We start from the raw sequence: 26,275 nt of genomic DNA on the forward strand, positions 1-26,275 counted from the left end.
AGGGCCTAGGGTAGTTAGCCCTTAGCACCACTCAGACTGTGGTGTTGGTGTAACCCACGCACATATGGTTAACTGTCCCATGTAGTGGTACCTAGACCATGTCACAGGGAAAGAATAAGTGTCCTCTACAGCCTAAGTTGTGAGTCACCTGACCTTTAGCTCAAGCTGTCCAGACAGCTGCACTAAGGTCCAGAGGTCCCAGGTTGGAGTCTTCCTATGAGCATTTACACTGGCTCCCCCACTTCAGAACCACATTGTGTTTCAAAGGGGCCCAGAGCTCTGACCATCACCACTACTCTGGCAGCAGTGGCAGATGGTGTTTGAGGCCTGTTTGAAATACTGGTCCCCTGTAAAACTGCCCCCTTTGCCCTCCCCTTCCATCAGTGAGCCTGGACCTGAGTGCAACTGAATACCTACAAACCCAGTAGAAGTCAAAAGGAGTTGTGGGCAGCGAAACTGACCATATAAGGTCGATCTGGTCACAGAAGAAATTGTTAAGCCCACATTGAAACAGAGGAGTCCCTTTTTTTCATTCCCATGATTAATCACCTAGGCTGTTGCTTATGCCATTGAGCTGCTTTCTCTGTGAGTAGAACCGCTGGTAGAGCAGCAGTTTGCAGTGGTAACATGGGCAGTAATCTTGTCCATTGCATACAGCAGTTGATCTGCGGACCACTGACAGGGAGCCCAAAATTGAGGGGTTTACCACCCTGAGCTTTCATAGGGAGCAGCGGGGGTAATGGGGAGTTTTACGCTAATGAAAAGGTCTGAGGCACAGAATAGCCGTGACCTTTGTAGGGCCTCAAAATCATGCCGGTGGAGTGGAGAGGCAGCCTGGTCAAACTCTGGCAGAGTCATTGCATCAGTGTAAGGCTGGTCCATCAGCTTTGTTTCAGCCCCGTGTCATCAGCTTCTGGCAGGTACCAGGTCGGCTCATCCCACGCGGGAAATTCCCACACACGGCGGGCACGAATCTTCTTCTCATTTGATTGGTTCTTCCATATGTCTATCAGACATGCCCACTCTCTTATCGGTCAGTCAGAAAACATAAACGCCTGCTTGACGTATTTGAGAAAATCTTTGACCCCTCCTCCCTGTCTCTGTTCTACTATGGAACAAGATTCCGAGTCCACCCCGTGTTTCTGAATCTCTTGTTTGATTGGTAGGGGGAGATGTTTGTCATACTTTTCTCCTCCTTCATTGGTCATAATGCGGTTGACACGTCGAGCGGGCTCTGGGTTTGTGAGGCTATAAAGAGTCGACTTGGCAATGTTAATTCTGTCTTCCGGTCTGCTGCGGGAAGCCTTGGCCTGGGGGTGTGGCTTATGACTAGTTCTGCGCCCCTCGGTAGTTATGGTTATTCGTTACGCAGCACGGTGATTGGCCGGAGGGTCTGATTCGTTATTAACAAGCCCGTTGGCGGGCTTTCGAGGTATAGGTCCAGACGAAGAAGCTGGGGGCGGGGCTATGCAGATGAGGCGGGCGCTAGAGGCCGGGGCAGGGAAGATGGCGGCGGAGCGGAGCCGCTCCCCCATTGGGGGCTCCCCGGTACCGGCTTGTATGTTCGCCCCGGAGCCCGGCTCCCCCGGCGGGGCGGCGCAGGGAGCAGCCTCCGCCCACCCGCACCGCGCTGCCTTCGGCTCGGACTACAGCGAGGATGGGGAGGTGGTCAACGGGGAGCCCGAGCTCGACCTCACCAGTAAGGTAGGCCCGGTCTGGCGGGGGGTGGGCTGCGGAAGGGTGGGGGTTTGTTGTTTGGGGGTGGGGGGGTTGTATTGTAGAGCGCGCCGGGGGCGGTCGTGGAACCGGTGCGGGCTGCGGGTGGAGTTTGACTGGTCGCACTTTTCTTGGGGCTGGGGAGCTTATGGGTTAAGTGCTGCCCAGGCCTGCGAGGAGGGGAGGCGATGGGGTTATGCAGGGGCAGAAAGGTGGTGCCCAGGGTGAAGGCAGGTTGCTTTCTTGCTGGGCTCAGAGCTCCGCGCTGCAGGTGTCAGGTACTTTACTGCTCCAAACATCCAGCGAGCACCTGGCCTGGATCAGACTTTTTGGGATTTTTTTTCACCTGGCTTCATTTACCACCCGTTGGTGTCATTCCCTGCAAACGGGATCGGTTGGGCTCTTTTACCGGACAGCCCGAGATGCGAATCCCCCTAGTTCGCAGTATGGCCTCTGGCTGTAAACGCATAGGTAAGTCCCGACCTGTTTATGGCTCTCTCAGACCTTGTGCTTGAAGGCCCATGTTGTGTAAATCACAAAAATGACTGGAAGGGGACTTTGAAAGGGTGCTCTTCCCACACAAAGCACCTTGGCTGTGCTATCATCTAGCTTTGTTTAGGCAGGCAGTTGTCCCCATGAGTGTGTGTGGAAATTGGATATCTGCTCTTCCATCTAGCTGGTGATGGTCAGTCCCACCTCCGAGCAGTACGACAGCTTGCTTCAGCAGATGTGGGAGAGAATAGATGAGGGCTGTGGGGAGACAATCTACATAATCGGACAGGGATCAGGTGAGTATTGCTTTCTTTTGAAGAAAGAACAAAGGTTAGCTTTCCAAGAAAGCGTTGGTTCCTTTTAATTTGCTGCTGAAGGCTGTGTTTGAAACTTCAGAGGGAGGGGGAGAGGGAGAAATCCCTCCATTCCCATCCTCCAGTGTCAGGACATGACCTTCTGATGACTAACCATGGAAATGTAATTTGGTTACCCTGTTCATATTTTCTCCGGCATAGGCTACGTTAATTTATCAATAACATTTATAGCTATCTTTGGCAGTTAGAGTGATTAGGGCACAGAACTGGTTGATGTGAGCTCTCTGGTTACAGTCCCTGTCCCTATACTACTTTCATGTTCTTAAGGGTTTGCTTTATCTCTGTGCTGTGGGCTTTGCCCATTTGTATAATAGTTACAGTACATGCTGCCAAGAGTAAACAGAAGCAGTCTGGCAGTGCTACAAAAGCAATTTCCTTTTTGTTGTTTTTATATAATGCTATTAATTTAATATTTTAGGTGTGGTACCAGCCCCATGCCTTTGCATATTGGGGCTTGCTGTTTAGATGCCTGATCCTTTAACAGGGCTTTGATATATCTGCCTCTTATTCCTTCATACTGTTTTGCAATTTCTATTTTAAATGTTGGAGTGCTTATGGAAAAATAGACTTTGACCCTCCTAGAATATGAAATCCTTGCTTTACGAAAGCCAAGCAGTTGGTGGGCTTCAAAAAAGTTGGACGTGTGCATGGATGTTAAAAATATCCTATTTACTAGGCTTTGGAGGAGACTAAAAATCTCCTATATAGTGCCAAAGCTGATGTCAAGCTATGGAGCAGTTAGTATCCCATAACTCAGGTGAGGAACCCCATCTGGGTCAGGGGCCCACTGACTCATAGATAAATCGCTGGGGGGGTACACAGAAGTGAGACACATGGGGGAGAGGGGGGAAAAAAGCCCTCGGCACCTGTATGGGAGCCAGGTCTGTGAGGTATGGGTGGGAGGAAGGGTGCAGGAGCACACTGGGAAGTGGGGAGCGGGTGGAAGGTCTGGGCCAGAATGGGGTCCAGGAGCAGGCTGTGAGTGGAGGATCTGTGTGGGAAGAGAGGTGGGGGTTTGGGCATGAGGGGATGCAGGAGCAGGCTGAGGGTGTGGGTTTAGCTGAGAGGAAAGGTGCAGGAGGATTTGGGTGTGAGGTCTGGAAGAGAGGGTTCTGGCAGGGAAGAGAAGCAGGGTGCCGGTGGGGAGTCTGGGGGATGCAGGAGAGAAGTGTGGGGTCTGGGTGGGAGCAGAGTGGAGGATTTGGGGTGTGGTGTCTGGGAGGGGGGTGAGGGTGAAGGGTCAGGAGGATCAGGCTTGGGGGGAGGGTGCAGGAAGGGAGTGAGATGGGGTGGTCTATGGGAGGGTGTGCAGGAGCTGTCTGGGGGCATGGGGTCTGGGCAACAGGGTGCACTTCTACCTTGTAGCACCCATGGGTGCACATGACTCTGCACCCTCTGCTGCTCTGGTTGACCAGAATTCCAGCCGATCAGAGCAGCAGTAGGAAGATGCTGTGCTGCTGATTTCCCTGCCCTGGCTGGGAGAACAGCAGCTCAGAGCTGCTTCCTGCCCCGCAGCCACCTGGCAGAGCCTAGGATATGCATCTGGACCATGGCTTACCTGATCTGCCCTGGGGTGCCAGGGGCCAAACCCTCCACTCTGCCGTGGGCCAGATTCTACGGAAGAGAGCCCTGAGCCTTGGTTTCCACATCTAGACAGTCACAGTCTGGCCGGTGGTTCCCCACCCCTGCCATAACTGCCTTATGTGAGTTTTTTAGCACCTTCTTTGAAGCATCTGGAAGTAGCCAGTCTGTTTGTCAGGACACTGAACTAGATGGACCACTGGTCCGATTTATTACAGCAAACTTTCATATCTGGTAGCCCCTGGACCAGGAGGTTTCTGGATATTCAAATATTCTGGATAATAGAGAGGCAGACCTAGCAATGCATAATACTAAAGAAAAACAAGGTTAGCTATTAAGAAACAAAAATGTATGCAGAGTACTTTATCAACTGTAGTATTTTACATTGTAAACGTCTTCTGTGTATGTATTTATTCTCACTATATGTATTTACAGAAAACATAACTAAAATTGACTTACGGTTTAAAATGCTGGTTGAGAGGTCCGGATGACAAAGTTTTCTGTACAACTATGCCCTCAATACAGAGATAATATTGAACTATACAGTCAGGCTTCCCATGTAGGTTACGCCCATCAATTTTCTGTTTCCCTGTTGCAGGGAATAACCACACCCAACCTATATCTCAGCTAGACATAAGTCGACTGCCAATATGCGATTTTTAGCTACGCCAATTGCATAGCTAAAATGGACTTAGCAGCAGGTGACTATAGTGGCTGTCTATATGGAAGAAGGTTGAGGGGAGCGTTTCTTCCATCAGCCTTCCTTAATTCTCACTGCTCACAAGGAGTTAAAGCACTGATTTGCGCATGTGTGAAACAAAACCACAGAGAAGCAACCCTGAGTGGGTCAATCTTCCATGGCAGTGTGGTTTTAGTCCTAGGGAAGGAAGTTCAGTTGATCATTTAGTCTCTGTGCTTTCTACTGACACTGCCCATAAGGAGGATAACTTGTGTTACTTGTGATTGTTTAAAGAGAAACTTTTGCTTGCGAAGACCTGGGTTAAGACTCCCCAAGAGGGAAATACTCATTTTTGTATACAAATCTGGGGTTATCTTGAAATTTTCTCCTCTAGGTTACAATTTCATATCACCGCCACAATCGCCAAAGCCCACTTAGACACCTTTTGAATTTCTTTGGTTTGTACTGTTCTAAAGCAGTGTTGCCCAATTTTTATTTAGCCACGGAACCCTTTTAAACTTGACAGAATTTTGCAGAACCCCATTGCCAGGCTTACCCCCTCTCACCCCCAAACCTGCTCCCCCACACACCAGTCCTGGGGCCTAACCCATCTTTGGTGCTGGCTGGGGAGCCTACATCATCTGGCCACGTGCACCCAGAAGAAAGAAGGCTAAGGTGGAGGTGCTCTGCTGGTGAGGGTGAACTGAACCATGCCCAGCAGAGGGGTGTGGCCACTCAGGTAGTGGAGTGAGTGAGTGCGGGGCGCTCTGTGGCTTTCTGCCCTGCCGCAGCTGAAATAATGGAACTAAATTCAGTTGGTTTAGTGGATGGATCTCTGCTGGCTGTTAAACCAATTAAATTTAGGTCTACTGTTTCAGTGGTGGCAGGGCAGGGAGCCGCAGAAAAATTTCTTATGGAAGCCTTATTTTCATTTCACAGAACCTTGGGGTTCTGTGGAACACCATTTGGGGAACACTGTTTTAAAGAAATACTAGACTTGTGATCTAGTAAGTTTTACAAAACATATTAATACTTTGGAAAAAGCTACCTTCTCTACAAAACCAATGAGAAGTCCCGTGGCACCTTGTAGACTAACAGATTTTTTTGGCCCATGCATTGGACAAAGTGGGTCTTTGCCCACAAAAGCTTATGCTCCAAAAAAATCTTAGTCTATAAGGTGCCACAGGCCTCTTCATTGTTTTGCGTTGTTCTAACATGTCTACCCCTCTGATAACCTTCTCTACAACATCCCCTTAAATATTTTTTCTCCTCTGTGGAAATGTTAAAGTTTGGTAAAGGAAATAGCGTGCCTGGGTATATATTTAGTTTTCCCCATATCCAGCCAAAGTACTATTAAAAGCACAAAGTGAGGAAAAACGTGAATTTGTATTCTAATCCTTTGGTGACTAAGTGATTCTTGTAACTCTAGTAGGTGAAGCACTTTCAGATAGTAAGACTTACTGTATTTTTCTTGCAGTTGCTGATGGTGACCCTTTGAGTCTTAGAGCTAAGCCTAAAGTTGCCTATGGTTCCATAGGCTGGCCTGGTGTCTTTCACATCTGCATAATCAGTGCTATAGGCAGGAATAAAACTACCATTTACTTCAGGCTGTTGGGAGGTGATGCTAACCTTTTATTCCCTTCCCCCTCACAACCTCTCATTAGATGGGACTGACTATGGTCTGAGTGAGGCAGATATGGAAGCATCCTATGCCACAGTGAAGAGTATGGCAGAGCAGCTTGAGGCAGATGTGATACTCCTGCGGGAGCACCAGGAGGCAGGGGGCAAGGTGCGCGACTACCTTGTTCGGAAACGTGTGGGTGACAACGACTTCCTGGAGGTCAGGTGAGGAGATGGGTGGAGGTAGGGTTAGGCAGCCACATCTCTTTGATCTGAGCAAGTGGTGATGAATGAAGCCAGAAAAGGCAGCTCTCTGACCACTCCTTGCTAATTAAATCTTTTCCTCTTTTGTACAAGTTGTCGCAACGCTCATTAGCTTGTACTCCCAGTTTTTAGCTCAGTTTCAGTATGAGTTACAGCCTCTGTTTTGGGCTCTCTAGGCTGAGAGCTCTTCAGGGATTCTTTGTTGATCTATGAGAAGTTGTATGGGGACTCATCTAACCTGTGGATTCTGGGGACCTTGCAAGGAGTTGGCTGCTTAAAATATGTCCTACTGGAATGTAAAACCTTTTATCAGTCATCACTTCAATTCCAGCCTAATGCTTAAGTGGTCAAAAGTTATTGTTTGATGGGTGTCTGATGCCATCTATAAAAATGACCTGGGAGTCTTAGTTCAGTTCCACTTGGATTGGGTTTTGTATTACTAATACTGCCACAGTCGCCCTCTCAATAAAATTTTTAATACGTGACCAAGCCTGGGACAATGAATTTCCATATACATGTCGCTGTAAATTGGGAATTGTTTGTGCACAGCACAAACAACATCTAAATATTTTTTCAGATGCTGGTGCTAGCACCAATCACAAACTTTTATTAATCTGAAAAAACTTAGAAACCTAAGGGAAGGCCAAGCTGATATTTAACTGCTCTCCAGGTGTTTGATTACTTTATATTCTTCCCTGCAGGGTAGCAGTGGTTGGCAATGTGGATGCAGGAAAGAGCACGTTGCTGGGTGTTCTGACGCATGGTGAGCTGGACAATGGCCGGGGCTTTGCCCGGCAAAAGCTCTTTCGCCACAAGCATGAGATTGAATCAGGTCGTACCAGCAGTGTGGGGAATGACATCCTGGGCTTTGACAGTGAGGGCAATGTGGTGAACAAGCCTGACAGCCATGGTGGCAGCCTGGAGTGGACCAAGATCTGTGAGAAATCCACCAAAGTCATCACTTTCATTGACTTGGCTGGGCATGAGAAGTACCTGAAGACTACAGTCTTTGGCATGACCGGTCACCTACCAGATTTCTGCATGCTTATGGTAAGTGGCTGTAAAGCAGTGCACTATAGCTGGGGCTAGGTACCATTCAAAGCTTAAAATATCAGTACAGAGGAGAAGCGTATGACTCTTTGGGGCAGGAACAACTTGTTCTGTGTTTGCATAGGTCCTAACACAGTGGACAGCTGGCCCATGAAGGGAACTCCTAGGTACTGTGATGGGCTGAACATTCAGTAGGATATTCTGCCTGCTGAAGCTGTTTATAATTCCTAATGTGATGGTATTGGTGGGACTCCATGACTGGCTCCCTGGTTTTGAATGATACATGATCAGGATATTTGTCCTCTGTCACCTGAAAGATTTGAGAACTCAGGAGGGGAATATAATACTGTAAGCAGTAGTTATGGGTTAGCTTCTCTTCTGCAGCCTCCACGGGAGGAGAATTGGCAGTCATGTTTAAAATTCTGTGTGTGCATGTGTATTGAGAGGATGGGCCCTGACATTGCTGCATCCTCTTCCCCTGCCCACAGCCTTTTTTATAGACTGACAGTAGTTTACTGCATAGTCTAATCCATTCAGTGATGGATTGTGTGGCCAGACCAGCCTATGTGATTCAACTCCCTCTAGTTGTATGAGTTGTATGACCTCTCTCTTTTTTCAGGTTGGCAGCAATGCTGGGATTGTTGGGATGACCAAGGAGCACCTGGGCCTAGCACTGGCACTCAATGTTCCAGTCTTTGTTGTGGTGACAAAAATCGACATGTGTCCTGCCAACATCCTGCAAGGTAAAAGTGGATCTTTGCCAGCAACTGCCCTTCTGTCTTCAGAACACTCTGTATGCACTGGCTTCTCAGTGTCCACTCTGAGAGGGTGAATCGGAAAGGAAGTCACCTCATACATAATGTGGCTTTGATTGTAGCCCCGATACAGTCTGTTTTTTCTCAAGATGGTACCCTCACTTTTGTGTTACAGCTACCAATTCCCAATGATCATTGTCTAGCTGTACAGCAGTGGTGTCTGCTGCAGGATTTTGCTTAATTGGGCTGTTGGTGGCAGGGTTAACTATACCTTTGGCCCTTTTCCTTGTCTTCCTTGACAGCACCCACTTAAGTCATGGGGGGGATCCTGAACACTCTTCTTGGGGGCAGACTTGTCTTACTCTCTCTCCTTGTCCCCATCTCCAAACAGGGGGTTTAGGCTTGCTTTCCCTTTGCTCCCCACCATGATATTTTTTTCCTGTACTTGTGGCTTAACTTTTCTCCAGTGGCTACAGCAATGTACAATGGTTACCTACTAGACTTGGTGAAGCAAAATACACTTACTCACAGGGTTAATGCATTACAGAAAGGAACTTCTTTAAAAAAGGGTCTAGTCCTGACCACTAACTAGCATATTCAGCTCCTGGGGAAACTGAGGAAATGCTGAGGGAAATAAAGATTTATTTTTTCCCAACAAAGTCAAGTTCATTTCTAAATTTATTTCCTTTTTAAAAGTTTATTTTTTTTAAAGAACATAATCTGAAGGTCTAAACTTGTCTCTGAAAACATTTACATAAAAAACCTGAATTTGTGAGCCTGTATTAAGACTTTGAATTGAAGGCTGCTTTCCTATATAAAAGGATCCTGAAGCGGGGGGTGGGGTGGGGAATGTAACTTGTGAGATAATCTCATAAGCATGGCACAGTAGATTGTGGTATATTAAAGGTGTGAGCCTGTGGGGGATGTAGAGGCTGTGCAAAAGACTTGTAAAATCCTCACAGCCATTGATAGTGTCTCCTGGAGGTATAGAACAGGTGCACATCTCTGCAGGGATTCTGGTTTTCTGTGACTTAAAGATTACAAAAATGCACATTTTTTTTTCCACAACTAAAATGAAATGTAGACTCTTACTTCACTAGCTGTGATGTGGGTGTCAGTTGGACACAAAGTTTTACTGATACATTTACAATTTTTAAGCAAATCTGAAGCCCCCGAGTGCCAATCTTTTAATAGAATAGTCTAATCGCAGTGCATGGTTTTAGTGTTTGGCTACACTGTTTCAGCCTCCTAGTTTTTTAGTTTCTGTTCATTCAGTTGTAGTACTTTCCATGTGTTCTGCCATTGTCTGCCTTCAAATATAATTGATACCCTCATTACATACATGTAGTACAGGACATCAGTCAATGTGAAAGTTGTCCTCACCAACCCCAGTGACATGATCATTAGGGATGACTTAAAATTTTCAGCATCTTTTTCTGTAACTTTAATTACTCACTCTTTGGAGGCTGAAGTGAGGTTTGTAAAATAACCTACTGCTCTATGCTGACAGTAACCTTTAGACAACAGGAGCAGCTGTTTTAAAAATTGACCACGGGGTGGGGTTTGCATGCACTGAGTGAAATTTGAGGGCTTTTTTCCCACAAAATGTAGAAACTAAATTCTAGGGTTTTCCCCATGGCAAACTAATTTCTAGGATCTTGGTATGCCTGGAGTACAGCCTGGAGATGGGGTACTACTGTGTCCCCTGACCACTGGGCTGTCTCTCTTGTAATGCTTGGCTAGTGACAAAAAGCAAATAGCCTTTGGAGCCCTACACCCAGCTAGAGTGTAGGAATGTTCCCTGAGCCACTGAAGTGTTCGAGAGGCACCAGTATATGTCTCACGCCCTCAACCTGGTACCCCAAAACTGGATATGTCTCACGCCCTCAACCTGGTACCCCAAAACTGCACCATCTTGCCCTGGTCATAAACCTGACCCATATAAGTTTATGGTCTAGGCAGCCCCTCCCTCCATGTGGAGAGAACACATGCTAGCCTTCAGAACTGAATTCAGGTTTTACAAGCACTTAAAACAAAATACATTTTTGGTACAGTGTAAAACCGGTTTACTAATACAGAATGATGAAGGCTCCAAGGCTCATAGATTCCTAGGGCTGGAAGATACTTCGGGGTCATCTAGTCCAGCCCCCGCTCCAAGCAGGATCAACCCCAACTAAATCACTCCAGCCAGGACTTTGTCAAGCTGGGACTTAAACTGGCAGGGATGGAGATTTCACCACCTCTCTAGGTAATGCATTCCAGTGCTTCATCACTCTCCAGAAAGCTGTTTACCAAATAAAAAGACAAACACACAGTCTAAACCCTGAACCTTATTAGACTAGGTAGTATTTAGGTCAAGCAGTTTTCTCACCCCCCCAGACAATATGGATTTTAATATACAGGTTTTCCCTGCAAGCCTGATCCCTGTCTCCCCAGTTCAAGTCTTTGTCTGCCCAGTGATGTTCTTCCTGACATAGAAGGGGGAGGACAAAGGTCAAAGCATGGTGCTGCTATTCCCTGTTTTAGAGCCTCAGTTCATACACCTAGAAGACAGTAACCCAGACATGTCCTGGTGGGCTTTGCTCATTCAGAGACTTGAGCAGTCCTCCCACCGTCTGATTCTCCAGTGCTCTTACAGCATACTAAATCCTCTCTTTATGACTCCCTGTTGATTAATGGTCACTCCACACCTTCCTGTCTTTAGATTACCTCCCTTGTCATCGCTAGCAAACTTGCAGCATATTTCGTTAAGAGCAGTACAGTAAAAATCTCACCTTTTCATACTATTGATACACATTTTGACAGAACAATGGCTTTCAGTATACCTTTCATAAGGTACATGGCATGACTTGTATGAAATACCATAATTATAGCAAGGGTGAATAGGGGAATTCAAAGGTGCTGCTTTGAGGCACAGAGTACTACACTGTGCTAATGAGGAACGAAGGGTCCTGTGGCACCTTATAGACTAACAGAAAAGTTTAGAGCATGAGCTTTCGTGAGTTAACTCACTTCTTCAGATGCTGAGTTAACTCACGAAAGCTCATGCTCTAAACTTTTCTGTTAGTCTATAAGGTGCCACAGGACCCTTCGTTGCTCTACAGATCCAGACTAACACGGCTACCCCTCTGATACTTGACGTGCTAATGAGGGTGACCCAATGAGCCCACCTTTTTGGCCTCCATACAGGTTGAACCTTCCTAATCTGGAACTGTCTTGTCTGGCAACATCCATAATCCTGCATGATTTTAGTTAGTCTGATGACCACTTATGGGTGTGTCCAAGTTTCCTGTGATCCCATAATAAAGATTGTTTCCACCCACCAGTCCTGTCTCTGCGTTCTGTGCTGTTAATTAGTTCTAACTTACCCATAAGTGTCTTCTATGAGACCAGTAAGGAGTGGAAATGTTGGTAATGCTGCTAGCCAATATCGACCTCCTGGCAAATTCTCTTTGTCCGGCACTGGTAAAGTCCCAAGGGTGCTAGATTAGAGAGGTTCAACCTGTATTGTTTTTACAACTCTTCTCTGTTTCTGTATGCTAATTGGCTGAGTTCTCCAGTTATGACTACTTGACCCTTCACCATGCAGATTTACTTTCTGGTTCTTGGGGAAAACGCTGATATGCCCACTATGTACCAACCCTTGCTTCTGGGTAATTCTGGACACTGTGGCTTCGTCTACACTACAAGATAAAGTTGCATTTGTAATGCTGGGTTTTGTAAATTCTAATCTGAGTATCCTCCCCTCTCTACAAATTCAAGTTAGTGCTGCCATACTAAATCACCAAAGATCGACTGTTGCAGCAGTGCATTGTGGGAACCTATCGCACAGTTCCCTCAGCCCTGTAGCATTCTGTGTGTGTGGGGGGGGGTTCCTTTTGCTAGTGCAGTGTGGGGGGAAAAAATGTCCCACAAGTAGTTGTGGGTATGTGTCATCTTCCCACATTGCATTGGCCCCATTTCCCCTCCCCTGGAAAGCAAACAGCCATTTTTTCAGAGGGAAAGAAGGAAAAATAGGGAAACCCTGGTGAAAGACAATCAAACAGGCTGGCTTCAGAAGGTGACTGAACTCTGTAAACTGCTTTCTCAGCTACTTTTCCCCTTTAGGTAAAACTTTGCTTTCTCAGCCAACTAGTGTGTCAGGCAGGGGACTGTCATATCCACATACAAGAATGACTCTGTGTCCTGGGATCACCCAGGTGACTGTGCCATCTCAACTGGTCCCTCAGCCACTTTTTACCTACACTTGAAACCACCCCAGCCTGGGCAGAATAGTATGACTTCTATGTGATAAGCCAGCTAGTACAGCAGGCAGGGCACTATCACCCAGGTGACTGCCATCTCAGCCTAGGTGAAAATATTATGGGTCCAGATTACAGCTTGTGATGTCTCTTCCCCCACCCACACACGCATTCTGAGGGGATATGGTTGAAGGGCCAGTTAACAGGGTCCCTTCAGGGGCTTTCTCCAGCAGGGGGTCCAGCCCTGGATGCCAGTGATGGGCGGGCGTTGGGGGGCGGCCCTGGTGCCAGATATCACAAGCTGTAATCTGTTCCTGTTCAAGGAACTTGTAGAGGAGGGATCCAAGCCCCTAGCTATCATCTCTGAAAAGTCCACCTCCTGTTGCCCTGCCCTGCCCCCAGCAACAGCCAGCCCCCAAAATCTTTCCCATCTTTGCAACCTTCACCTCCTGCAAGCTAGAACATGCACGGGGCATTGTGTGACACATGTGGGACTCCTCTGGAGGCCAAAAACCAGTTTAAAAGGAAGCTGTTTCCACACTGCCTTTAATCCAAGTGTTTACATTCAAGTTTCCCATTAATCCCACTTGGGTTTTCGGAGTAAGAATATTGGCCATAGCGCCCCCTAAATTTGAAATAATAGTATTTGAGATGTGAACAGTCACAATTTAAAGTCAAGCTAAGTGTCTCAGATTTGAATTTATGCTGTAGTGTAGACAGAGAGGGTAACCATTTACTCGGAAGTCTATCTCCTTGCATGTTGTCAAGTATCAGAGGGGTGGCCGTGTTAGTCTGGATCTGTAGCAGCAACGAAGGGTCCTGTGGCACCTTATAGACTAACAGAAAAGTTTAGAGCATGAGCTTTCGTGAGTTAACTCACTTCTTCAGAAGTTAACTCACTACTTCAGAAGAAGTGAGTTAACTCACGAAAGCTCATGCTCTAAACTTTTCTGTTAGTCTATAAGGTGCCACAGGACCCTTCGTTGCTGCTATATCCTTGCATATGCACGTGAACAGTTACAAACAGAAATCCATTAACTTCTCGACCTACTCCCTCCTTCTCTAACCCAATAAAACACTACAAAAGGCAGGTGGGTTGCACGAGCATAAGTTTTGGATTGTTGTTAGTTCTTCTGTTTTTTTCTGGAGGAGAGTGGGCAAGTTATGTAACATGGGAGAAGGAGTGCAAGGTGCAGTGAAAAAAGAACAACAGTTGTGTCAACACAGGGTGTTGTGAAGAAGGGACTGTTCTTCAGAGTGCGACGTCTAGTATTGATTTCAACACCTGGCAACTGGAAAACAGTCAACCATGGCCACAGGCCATAAAACTCTATCTGGGAATATTTTCAAGAAATTCCTGTGCCCCTGGGTAGAAGAACATGCTAAATCCCTTGAACAGTTCAACAAAGAGATGTAAGGCCTGGCTGTCAGAATGAAACAATGTTATGAAAAACGCTCCTCAGAAGGTAATGACTTTGTTCAAGTGTCTACATCATCATCTTCAATCTGGATCAACTAGTTGGTCATCTTATGTTTGCACCTTTCTTATGCACTGCATGCCAAGTTCTAACACAGTAGCAAAGGACTTAAATTACGTTTTGGATAAATTACTTATGAATTTCAGATGGTATGTTGCTAAAACAAGGGTTTACATAGATTTAGATAATCCTTTGTGTATTTTAAATCAGCCCAGTTCTACTAAAAAAATAAATTATTTAAACCATGGCACAAATAGAAGTGGGCAAAAATCTTTGATTTACAATCTTCATTTTTAAAGCAATACATTTGAGTAGTCATCAGTGAGTGACCTTTTTTAACCATTTTGTTTCAGGGCTCAGTTTAGATATAAGGGGTTATGAACATCCATCTACAATGTCTGCAACTGCAGAGTTGCCAGCTGATACCAATAGCAGCGCTTCAACTAAATATGTCACAGTAAATTAGCTGTGCTTTTTAAAAAAAAAAAAAGAGAGAGAGAGAATGCATGGATGAGTTCATAAGTAGGACCAACCAGAAAATTCCAGCAATGTGAAACAACTCCATAGATTGCAGAAATGAACCAAGCAACAAATTCTTCCTTTTGGTTCATTGAGAGCAAGCACTTTATGGCTGTAGATGGCTGTAGTTTAGTCATTACGACCAGGTTACACTCCACCTGGCAGAGCAGACATCGATGGAAGGCTATTGGATACTGTATACAGGAAGGAAATCTGAAGAGTGTGCCAACAGCTTTGCTGGAGAAGCATGGTAATCTGAGTTTTGATGGGTGGAGCAATGTATAGTGATCCTGTAATTTGTGCTTGTGTGACACACGACAACCCCATCTTATGTTATTTATAGAAACAATTGACATACCAGGAAATAGCCATACAGCAGAATAAAGAAGCAGTAAAAGTTATAAAAGACTGATCCAAAATTGAACAGTTGACCACATGGCTTTGTTGCAGACAATGCTGCAAATGTAGCAAAGATAAGGTGTAGAAGAAAATAATGAAGGAAACCTACAACATACGGTGCGCAGTGTATTTTTGACATTGCAAATTGCACTGCAACAGCCACTTTTTGCTTCAGTTTCACTGAACAAGCATGATATACAAACTAATTCCATCCTGGATGTTTTAATGGAATTCAGTGACTGGCTGTTCTTGAGCTGTTCATCGAGAACTGGCCTAGTCTGATGACAATTTTGTGAAGAAAAACATAATCACTGGCTTTGAGAGTTCCATCCATTTTGTTAACATCAGACTAATGAGAAATGTAGAAGATATGGTGATGATACCAAAACCATTTTTGATAGCCTTGGGAAAGCTGCAGAAAGAGAGCATCAGCAATACAGTGGCAGCTGAAATTTGGAATGAACTTAGAGTCATTGAAAAAAGCAATACTCAGCAACGAAATTAAATTTTAGGTGGTAAAGAAGTAGGTGGATGGATCGCTTACTTTACTTTTTTTCTTGTGAATATTCTTAGCCCAAAATACTAGGGCAAATGTCCAACTACTGAAGAAGATGCTACCGTGACTTGGTTGTCATGCCAACCATAATGAATTTATGGGCTGGAGTTGAGCCATTCAAGCATTACATGTTGGCTGATCTTTAAGAATCCCACCACTGAACTGGTAGAAGTCACTAGCTAAGCTCCAGGAACCAGAGTTTGTTGAAGTGCTAAACTGGCGTTTCATGCTACTAGTAGCCTCCTTTGCAGGCCTGGAAAGAATATTTTCTTAATTTTGACTAATTCATTCAAAGTTGAGAAGTGGATTGGAAGTTAAAACAACAGGAAAATTTGCCTTTCTCTTCCAGTCTATGGATTAAAAACAAGGAGGGAGGGAATAAGACCTAGCTTTGAAAGTAAGTAACTTAGGAAACTGTCTTGCTTTCAAAAGACTTAAGCCAATAGAAACTTAAACTCCAGTCACCTTCACTTATGCATATTTGAAAAATTTCCCAGGCTCACTTGAAATCAGTTTATTTCACTGATTATATTTAATCTCTGTTCCTTTAGTAGTCATAATTATTTGGTTTTAAACATGAAACATCTTTTGATAAGAGACATTTATGTAAGGAAAACATTGTTTTCTTTTAATTCATGTACATCTTATATGCTGTTTTGTGTTTTAATTAAATTCCAGTTGCCATCCTAATGCAGCTTGCCACAAATCATGAGCTAAAGTTAATTTTCCAGTAAATAAGCAATATATTATTGACCTATTTTGAACATACTGCAAATATGCAGATTAAGAATCTGAAAATACTGAGCTATATAACTGCTTAAATCTATATAGTTAGTGTAACTTTCTACGTTGCAAAAAAGTGTACCAAACCTCTCATAAAAGCACTAGTTAGTTGTAAATCAACATGTTTCAGTGTAAATTGGATTTGTTTTCTATCCGCCAATGAAGCATCACCTTTTGTTAGAAAATAACTGACATTCAAATAGAAAGGTTGATGGAAATCTAAATTGAGGTTTTCCATTTAGTGATTTAAATCACTAATTTAAATTCCTCAACTTAAATTGATCCAATCTGTTAAAAACAGACTCTGATATGCAACCTTAAAGTCAGACTCCTTCATAGATATGTATAGAGGCAAGTTCATACTACTTTGGAACAGTTTTTGCTTGGCAGCAGGCTGGCTGTTATGGAAAATATGACCCCAAGTCAATTTTTTGAATATGTGCCTGTCTCCTATAGGAAATCTGGCCGAGGCAATTTTTAAAGAGGGGAGATGCTGCCCTAACTATGTTCATTTCACCCTTTAAGAAACTCTGAAGCTGTTACAGCGACTTCTGAAGTCCCCAGGGTGCAGGAAGATCCCGGTGCTGGTTCAGAGCAAAGATGATGTCATTGTAACAGCCTCCAACTTCAGCTCCGAGAGGTAATAGGAATGGAGAGATCAGTCTGTCTTAGCACTGGTGAGGGGTGGAGCATATCTGGGTGAGACGCTAGGGAGCAAAAGCCCCACGGTTCAGATATATTAATTTTGCATCTGCTGCATAATGTGTTGGTTCCATAAAGGGAAAACTCAGACTGAGCCATCCACATAGTCCTCTCCCAAATAGCAGTGAGGGGCTTCTGCAAGGCTGCTCATCTACGACCTAAAGCCCCTTTTCTGGCTCTCACAAGGGAGATTGGGTGCAGTGCTGCAGAATTTCTAATATGAGGTGTTTTGCAATTAACTTTGCCTGCCGAGCTTTCCCCTGCCAGTGCTGAGTAGTTAACTCAGTCCAAGGTAAAACAAAGCAGCAGTCATGTAGCACTTTAAAGACTAACAAAATGATTTATTAGGTGATGAGCTTTCGTGGGACAGACCCACTTCTTCAGACCAAGCTGTTGATGTCTCCCTGAGCTCTGAATCAACATGAGGGGACTTACTTATCTCTGTCTATCTTCCCTACAGGATGTGCCCAATATTCCAGATTTCCAATGTTACTGGTGAGAATCTGGAATTGCTTAAGATGTTTCTCAATCTCCTGTCTCCCCGAACAAGTTACAGGGAGGAAGAGCCAGCAGAATTTCAGATAGATGACACTTACTCTGTCCCGGTAAGGGGGCTGGTGCTGGGAAGGGCTCTCTGCTGTATCTGAGATTGGACCAGGTGTGGGGAGGGGTGGGCCTGTGGGCAGGTGGAATTCCACTACTGCTCTAGCAGCATGGTTGGGTAACGTGGTTTTCTCTGTGGTGCAGGGTGTGGGAACTGTTGTGTCTGGTACAACGTTGAGAGGCCTGATCAAGCTCAATGACACCTTGCTTCTTGGCCCAGACCCCTTGGGCAACTTCCTGCCCATTGCTGTCAAGTCCATCCACCGCAAACGCATGCCTGTGAAGGAGGTGCGTGGTGGCCAGACTGCCTCCTTTGCTCTAAAGAAGGTGAGTGTGCCTGGGAGGAGGGGGAGTTGCCCTAGTTCTGATATCAAGAGCCTTAGCTCGTTCAAGATACTTTCCATTCCTGGTTAAAATGAGACTGCTTCCACCAACAGCGAGGGGCAGGGGGAGAGTTCATCTGCCAACACCGTAAAGTCCAATACAAACTTAGTGGAGCCGACTTCACATCACACTCCCTTGTCAGGTGTTTTCCCTTGTCTAATAATTCTGTGCCCTTCACCAGATCATGTAAGATAGTAGGTTTGGCTTGCTGGAGATGGCTCATTAAATACAGGTGTTGCAAGGAAAGAGTCTCCTCAGAACTGAGTTAATGTCCTAGGCATGGTCTATACCCAGTGTTTGTACCAATTTAGCTATTAGGAGTCTGACTTTAGGAGGTGCCTCCCTCCCAACCAAAAAAAAAAAAATTCTTTTGTTACAAGCCCTAGTGTAAGGATAACAACACTTCATATCAGCATAACTGCATCCTTACTAGTTGGAGCTGCACTGGTGTCAAACTGATACAGGGAAAGCTGTAGAAAAAACTGCGTAAACAAGGCTTTAGCACAGTGCTAGTGGCCATTGAGCTGCTGGAAGGAGCATTTATTGTAACGACAGGTAAAAAGGATGCCTATGGCACTCTTAACAACTGTAGGTTATGCCCTGCCCCAGATTCAGTTTTGGGTAATCACATCCTTCTTTCTATAACTTCAGAAGTTTCAGCTGCAGTCATTCTTTGGAACCCCTGCATAGCATTGTTATATGCTGTTTAGCAGCTGTCCCATTGCATCCCAGAGGTTGCATTTCAGCGTGTGTGAGTAATCTGTGATCTATAAAGTACCTTGAGATCCCTCTGTCTGCAAGGAGCAAAAGAACAAAAGGTATTCTTTGTAATAAGCATGACTCTTAAATTCCCTCCCACCCCTCATTTGTTCCCCCAGATCAAACGTTCCTCCATCCGGAAGGGTATGGTGATGGTGTCACCCCGCCTGAATCCACAAGCATCCTGGGAATTTGAAGCAGAGATCCTGGTACTGCATCATCCCACCACCATCAGTCCACGCTATCAGGCCATGGGTAGGTGTTGCAGGCCAGTGGCACAGCTCATAGTTGTAGATTTCGGCTTCAGCCTTAGGCAGCCTAATCCATCTATGATTTCTGCGTTATCCAGGTCGTAGGACATACAGTTCCTTATATTAATTTCTCCATTCCTCTTATGGGTTAGAGAGTAGATCATGAAGGTCAGGAATTGCTGCCTGTAAGAAACAGTGTGTTTGGGAAGAGGAAAGCCTACACAGCATCCACCAGAAGTCATCATGTCTCTAGCTCGGAGGGTCTTCAGCTTCTTCATTTGCAGAACAAACTCTGCCTGAGATGCTGAAGGCGACGTAAAACCTAGAGCTGGCTCAGGCCAGTTGACTGGCTCATAGGGCTCAGGCTGCAGTCCAGGGTCCGTGAACCTCTCATCCCACAGTCCCCGTGCCCAGAAGTTTACAGAGCAATGAAACAGCCCAGCAAGTCCAAGTTGACTGGCACAGGCCTGCTGTGGGTTTTTCTTGTCTGTGTAGATCTACCCTGCTCTTGTCAGTATCATTGGCTCCCCACTTTTGGTTCTTAATGTTGTGTTGCATGGGTCACTGGAAAGTGCAGAACATTTGAACCCTACTGCTGTATTCAATACTTAGCTTCTTTTCTGAGCCACAAACAAATGCATCTGTAGTGTCAACTTTGAACAGGTTAGAATACAATGTTTCTCTCATTCTGAACTCAGAAGTGCTGTGGATATATCAGCGATAATGACCTTGGACGCTAATCTGAGGCTTGTTTTACTAATGGCATTTACTGTTTGGAAACCTCTGGTACGTTATTGTTTACAGTGCATTGTGGCAGTATCCGCCAGACAGCCACTATCCTCAGCATGGACAAGGACTGCCTACGTACAGGGGACAAGGCTACCGTGCACTTCCGCTTCATCAAGACCCCCGAATACTTGCATATAGACCAGCGGCTGGTCTTCCGTGAGGGCCGTACGAAAGCAGTGGGCACTATCACCAAGGTAAAGGTCAGGGACCGTACCCTTGCTGTTCTGCTTTTCCAGTAAACCTTAATTTCTTCAATGAGGAGCCAAGGAGGGGAATCGGGGAACAAGGGGGTATTGCTTAGTTACCAATTTCAAGCAAAACTGAGGCTAGTGGTGACCCACCTGTATTGCAGGATGGCTGTCTAGCCTGCGGGACACTGGTTGGGTAGGGAGACTGGAGATGTCTGTCTTCCAGACAGGTATCCCCCATCAAAAAGGACTGGCAGTGCCATAGAAACTGAATTGCTGTCTCAGCCCTCTGTAGCTTCTCCAGGGCAGCTTGGGCCATACTGATGCCCCAGCATGGGCATCTGTGGGCTGATGCTGCCTCGGCAGTTCACGTGATGGCTAGTGGAAGTAATTCTCTAAGCCCTCCCTTCCCAGAAACCCTGAAGTTGAACCTGGCTTGGCTGGTCCTGCCACTTGAATGCTGTGTACTCTTCCATCATGTCCATTTGTCCCTGGCAGTTGCTCCAGACCACCAACAACTCTCCAATGAACTCCAAGCCCCAGCAGATCAAGATGCAGTCAACAAAAAAGGGCCCCCTTGTGAAACGAGAGGATGGCATGCCCCAAGGAGGGGCAGCACCTGGGGGGTCCTCTGTGGGGGATGAAGCCACCTCATCGGGAGTAACACCATCAGTACCCTCTAGTGCCATGCAACCACAGGTTAGCAAAAGCTATCTAAATGTCTTCTGGCTGTTCTCATCCTCCTTCCTACCAGCTGGCTTGTCTCAGCCCCTCAAAACACCAGCAACAGCAAATCATACAGGTACAGCCAGCAGTACCCTATTAACAACCTAGAGCCTCTGATAGCTCAGAAAATCCTGAGTGCTAATGGATGGACTTAAGGGTGATTTGAAGACTTAGGGGTGATTAATAGCAGCCTTCAACTTCCTGAAGGGGAGCGCTAAAGAGGGTGGTGAGAAACTGTTCTCAATGATGAGAGATGGCAAAACCAGGAGCAATGGCCTGAAGTTACAGAAGGAGAGGAGTAGGTTGGATATTGGAAAAACTACTTCACCATGAGGGTGGTGAAGCACTGGAACGCATTGCCTAGAGAGGTGGTGGATTCTCCATCCCTAGAGGTTTTTAAGTCCCGGCTTGACAAGGCCCTGGCTGGGATGACTTAGTTGAGGTTGATCCTGCTTTAGGCAGGGGGCTGGACTCGATGACCTCCTGAGGTCCCTTCCAGCCCTGGGATTCCATGATTCTGTGATGGGAACTTGTCCAGATATTGCCTAGGAGCTCTCGTCGTGGAACAGAGCTCCATTCTTCTCGTTGCAGTGCAGACACACAGCATCTGTCACAATAAGCTCACAGCCCAAATAAGGGCATGAGACCACCAGTCTCACTTCCTTTTAGTCAGTTCACACGGAGGCCACAGGGTCTGGCTTGGGAAGAGGCCGCGTTCTTTTCCTTGACTCACTTCTCTGTATATTTTGCTTTTCTATCTCCTCTGTGCTGTGGTGTCCCTGTGGATAAACGGCCACACTCCCAGCGTGTTCTGCTTGCTCAGTGTTGTTGCCCTGTTCCTTGGGTGTTTCTGTGGCTGTGCTCTTGCTCATCTCTGCTTCTCTCTCCCTGCTGCTTTCCTTCAGACTGCACTGGATGAAGAGCCCCCCAGCCGAGAGGGCAATAAGGTATTTTTGCACCCTGAGAGCTGACGTGAGATAATGGTGGGCTCGCTAGCGTCAGTCCGGGAACAGAGTCGTGTTAGCAAAATAATCACCCTCAAGATCAAAAACCCAAGCCCTTGGTTTCTGAGATTCTGAGCACCATCTGCTTTCCTTGACCTCATATGAGCTAAGTGTTCAGGGCTTCTGTAAATTAGATCCCCAGAAGAGTAGAACTAAAGTTAACCGGTTTCTGCTTGTCTTCTTATTACTTGCACTAGTAGAACGCTGACCTTGTGAGCCGTACGTGTGGTAGAACACTTGCGTCCGTTCTGCATGTGTCACTTGGACTTTTTTCTGGGCGCATCACAAGCTAAAATTCCCCTTCTTGTTTTGCAGTCAAAGGTTGGAGGAGGGGGCCGGCGACGTGGAGGCCAGCGCCATAAAGTGAAGTCTCAGGGGGCTTGTGTGACTCCCGCCAGTGGCTGCTGAATATCTTGTCTTTGCCCCCCACTCTGAGGAATTCTCCCCCTCCCTCCATTTCTTAGCCAAGAGATCCAGAGCAGCGTAAACCAAAACCCATCCATCTGATCTGCTGCAGAAGAATCTTCTCTCCCAAGGAACAACCAAGGGACTGTAACTTATTATAAGTTAATGAAGGTGACAAGACACCCAGAACTGATCGACTGACATCTTCCTCCTCCCTCTACCCAACACACTTTTGTACCACCTGGGTTCTTGGTTTTTATTCTTAGTTTTTATTACACGTGCATGAAGATGAGCAGAAAATCCAGATATATTGGAGAAGAGCCACTTGGCTGCTTCCCTTTCCCCATCTGGTCTTGCCTGTTTAACCTTCTACACTGTCTCCCAGGCCATTGGCATTAGAAGACCTAAAAGTCCAGAGAAAATATATACTGAATAATGGGTGGTTCCTAGGGAGCAGGAACTCCTCTCCCTCTGGTAAGGTGCCAAATGCATTCTGGACTCTCCCTGTCTTGACTTGTTTTATTAAATGGGTTGATTTTAATGTGGCAGTGACTGCAGTTTGGAGGGGGATACAGCAAACTGAACAGAGAGACCTTAAAGAGGAAGATGAATTCAAGAGAGATCCTTAACCTTAAGTAGGTATGTTTTAATTTTTTTTTCTCTATACTTCTCTGCCTCTGATGTAAGGACAATAGTTGATAATCCTGCCTCCTGAGTAAAGATGTAAGTACAGAGGTAATTTGCCCATCTCATCCTCGTCCCTCTTGTACTCTCTGTTCAATGCATGCTGGAACGACTCTGACCGACCCTCCAGGCCCTGGCAGCAGAGTGACATAGTGAGAGGTGCTGCAGGAACACCATGTGGCCTGTCTGAGCCTCCTGTATGACTAGACAACATCACAAGTGGAATTGCCCTTTCGAGGCTGGAAATGGAAAAGAAACACCATCCTCATTTGAGGGCTTGCTCCAAGCGCTCCCATCTTTCCTGGAATTCGCAGGACAAGCTCTGCCATGGCAGTGGGAAGGTTGTCCAGTACCACTCTTGCCGAAGTGGGAAGTGATTAGTTGGTACCAAGCTTAGGGAAGCACTTTCAGCCTTGGGAGCCCAGGCAGATTTTATATCTTTTATTTTACAGAAAAAAATCTAGCTTCTTGGAGGAGCCCACCAGGACTCTCCTGAAGTGACTTATTTTACCAGTATCATGTCCTTTTACCTCAGCCTTTGTATCTGGTCACCTCCCAACCTGGTCTTTCCTCTCTCATCCCTGCCTCTTCCAAAGGTGAGCTCTCTTGAGGCCAGTGCTCATCGTCCAGTGACTTGTGGAAAGCCTAATATCTTGGCAGGGGAGGAGGAGGCAGAGCTACCATTTTGGACTCAGAATGAAGTCAGTCACTGTTCTTTGTTTCAGTGGGCCTCCACCTTGGGAAGTGATTAACGACAGGACTTAATGCCTGAACTCTTCCTTGAGGGTAAAAAGTGGAAGTGGAGAGCATGGTTGCTTTGGAGCCAGCCCCCTGGTTGTCAGGGGTCTCTCGGGAGAAACCATAAGAAGTTACACTACTCATATTGTCCCCATTGTGAAGGAGTGTGAAGTGTTGCTAACAAAACATGGGGGCCTGCTTCATTCGTGCCGAGGCCCTATAGTAGCATTAAAAGTCCATCCGATTTCACCGCTTTTGGGAGGTGGAGAATTCTAGGCTTTCTTCATTCCTCAGCCTGTTTTTCCTCTTTCTTCATTCCTTGTGCCCCAGCTGAAGGAAGGGAGCCTAGGCCTGAAGGAGATTTACATAAATTCATGTGAAGGAGGTGGTGTGATCTCCTCTTTGTTGTGACCAGCATACAAAGATCACTGAGACTGGTGTGATGTATAAAATAAAAAGTTTGTTCTAAGTTAAAAAGTGTCATCTTGTTCTAAGTGCCATGAAGTGTTAATCATGGAAATGGCTACCACTTACCCCTGAATCTCTGTGCCTTCGTAAAGCAAGAAGAGGATCCATTCTGCACCTTACTCTACTCTAACCGAGGTGTGAGGGCAGCCTCTATACTTGTGTAGAGGGAGCGTTTTGATAGGCTGCTTTCCTGTACAAGGGGGAAGCTCTAGGGATGGTATAACCAGGGGTAGGGTTGAGAACCAGGGCAGACCCTAAGCTGTAGGTGATGCCTGAGCGAGGAACTCTTCTGGCAGCTCAGTCTAAGCTCTATTTCTCTGCTACAGGGAACCACTGAACCAGTAGCTCTCATCCATTTCAGACTGCTTTGACTCCTTTCCGGAGTCTGATTTGTCTTGTAGCCCCCAGATTTCACCTAATTTAAAACCCACTTGCTTTTAAAAATCAGACACTAGTAAGTCAGACCTGCACTATTTCTGTACAATTGCTGACTTCCTCATTTTTACCTTATAAATCTATTCGAATATAAATACTGTACTAACATTTCAGTGTGATACTCAAGCTCCTTTTTCACTGGGGAACCAGTGAAGTGACAATAATAATTACGTTCTTCTTCCTATTGAGTCTGTTCCTACACTAGTGGCTGGCATTAGGGTGTGGTAAGCAGAGCAGTTGCCTACAGGCCCAAACCACAGCAGGTGTCTGCAAAGCTAACTTGCTCAGGCTTGGGCTGTTTGCCCTGGGCCGCAGCGAATCTAATGCCAGCCCTGGCAATCCCACTAAAATAAACTCATGACCCATTTGTGGTCACAACCCAGTTTGAGAGCTAATGATACAGTACACGGAGTGCTATAAACATAAGAACATAAGAATGGCCATACTGGGTCAGACCAAAGGTCCATCCAGCCCAGCATCCCATCTGCTGACGGTGGCCAATGCCAGGTGCCCCAGAAAAGGAGAACAGAAGACAATGATCAAGTGATTTATCTCCTGCCATCCAGCTCCTGCCCTTGTTCTGAAGGCTAGGGCACCATACTTTATCCCTGGCTAATAGCCATTTATGGACCTAACCTGCAAAAATTTATCAAGCTCTTTTTTAAACCCTAATAGAGTCCTGGCCTTCACAGCCTCCTCGGGCAAGGAGTTCCACAGGTTGACGGTGCGCTGTGTGAAGAAAAATTTCCTTTTATTAGTTTTGAACCTACTACCCATCAATTTCATTTGGTGTACCCTAGTTCTTGTATGATGGGAAAAGGTAAATAATTTTTCTCTATTCACTTTCTCCACACCATTCATGATTTTATATACTTCTATCATATCGCCCCTCAATCGCCTCTTTTCCAGACTGAAAAGTCCCAGTCTCTCTAGCCTCTCCCCATATGGGACCCGTTCCAAGCCCCTAATCATCTTAGTCGCCCTTTTCTGAACCTTTTCTAATGCCAATATATCTTTTTTGAGGTGAGGAGACCACATCTGCACGCAGTACTCAAGATGTGGGCGTACCATAGTTTTATATAGGGGAAGTATGATATCTTTTGTCTTATTATCGATCCCTTTTTTAATAATTCCTAACATCCTATTTGCCTTACTATCTGCCGCTGCACACTGCGTGGATGTCTTCAGAGAACTATCCACTATAACTCCAAGATCCTTTTCCTGATCTGTCGTAGCTAAATTTGACCCCATCATGTAGTACGTGTAATTTGGGTTATTTTTTCCAACATGCATTACCTTACACTTACCCACATAAAATTTCATTTGCCATTTTGCTGCCCAATCACTCAGTTTGCTGAGATCTTTTTGTAGTTCTTCACAATCCCTTTTGGTTTTGACTGTCCTGAACAACTTGGTGTCATCTGCAAACTTTGCCACCTCACTGCTTACCTCATTTTCTAGATCATTGATGAACAAGTTGAACAGGATCGGTCCCAGGACTGACCCGTGGGGAACACCACTAGTTACCCTCCTCCATTGTGAAAATTTACCATTTATTCCCACCCTTTGTTTTCTGTCTTTTAACCAATTCCCGATCCATGAAAGGATCTTTCCTCCTATCCCATGACCACC

At 45.8% G+C, this 26,275-nt stretch overlaps 1 protein-coding gene across 2 annotated transcripts; it reads left to right on the forward strand.

The window, feature by feature from the left end:
* The first annotated feature begins 1,304 nt into the window (after positions 1-1,304).
* Positions 1,305-24,217, forward strand: GTPBP1 (GTP binding protein 1). Of its 2 annotated transcripts, XM_075009136.1 has the most exons (13): positions 1,305-1,704; positions 2,393-2,504; positions 6,507-6,687; positions 7,428-7,776; positions 8,396-8,519; positions 17,033-17,147; positions 17,670-17,814; positions 17,957-18,139; positions 19,075-19,210; positions 20,011-20,189; positions 20,682-20,882; positions 21,815-21,856; positions 22,229-24,217. In XM_075009136.1, the coding sequence occupies exons 1-13, from the start codon at positions 1,468-1,470 to the stop codon at positions 22,319-22,321; spliced, it is 2,097 nt and encodes a 698-aa protein (XP_074865237.1). In that variant the 5' UTR covers positions 1,305-1,467; the 3' UTR covers positions 22,322-24,217. The 2 variants fall into 2 exon arrangements, with proteins under 2 accessions (XP_074865237.1, XP_074865246.1); XM_075009145.1 differs by lacking the exon at positions 21,815-21,856.
* The last annotated feature ends 2,058 nt before the right edge of the window (positions 24,218-26,275 follow it).

This window comes from Carettochelys insculpta, chromosome 1 (genome assembly GCF_033958435.1).
Source record: "Carettochelys insculpta isolate YL-2023 chromosome 1, ASM3395843v1, whole genome shotgun sequence".
Taxonomy (NCBI): Eukaryota; Metazoa; Chordata; order Testudines; family Carettochelyidae; genus Carettochelys; species Carettochelys insculpta.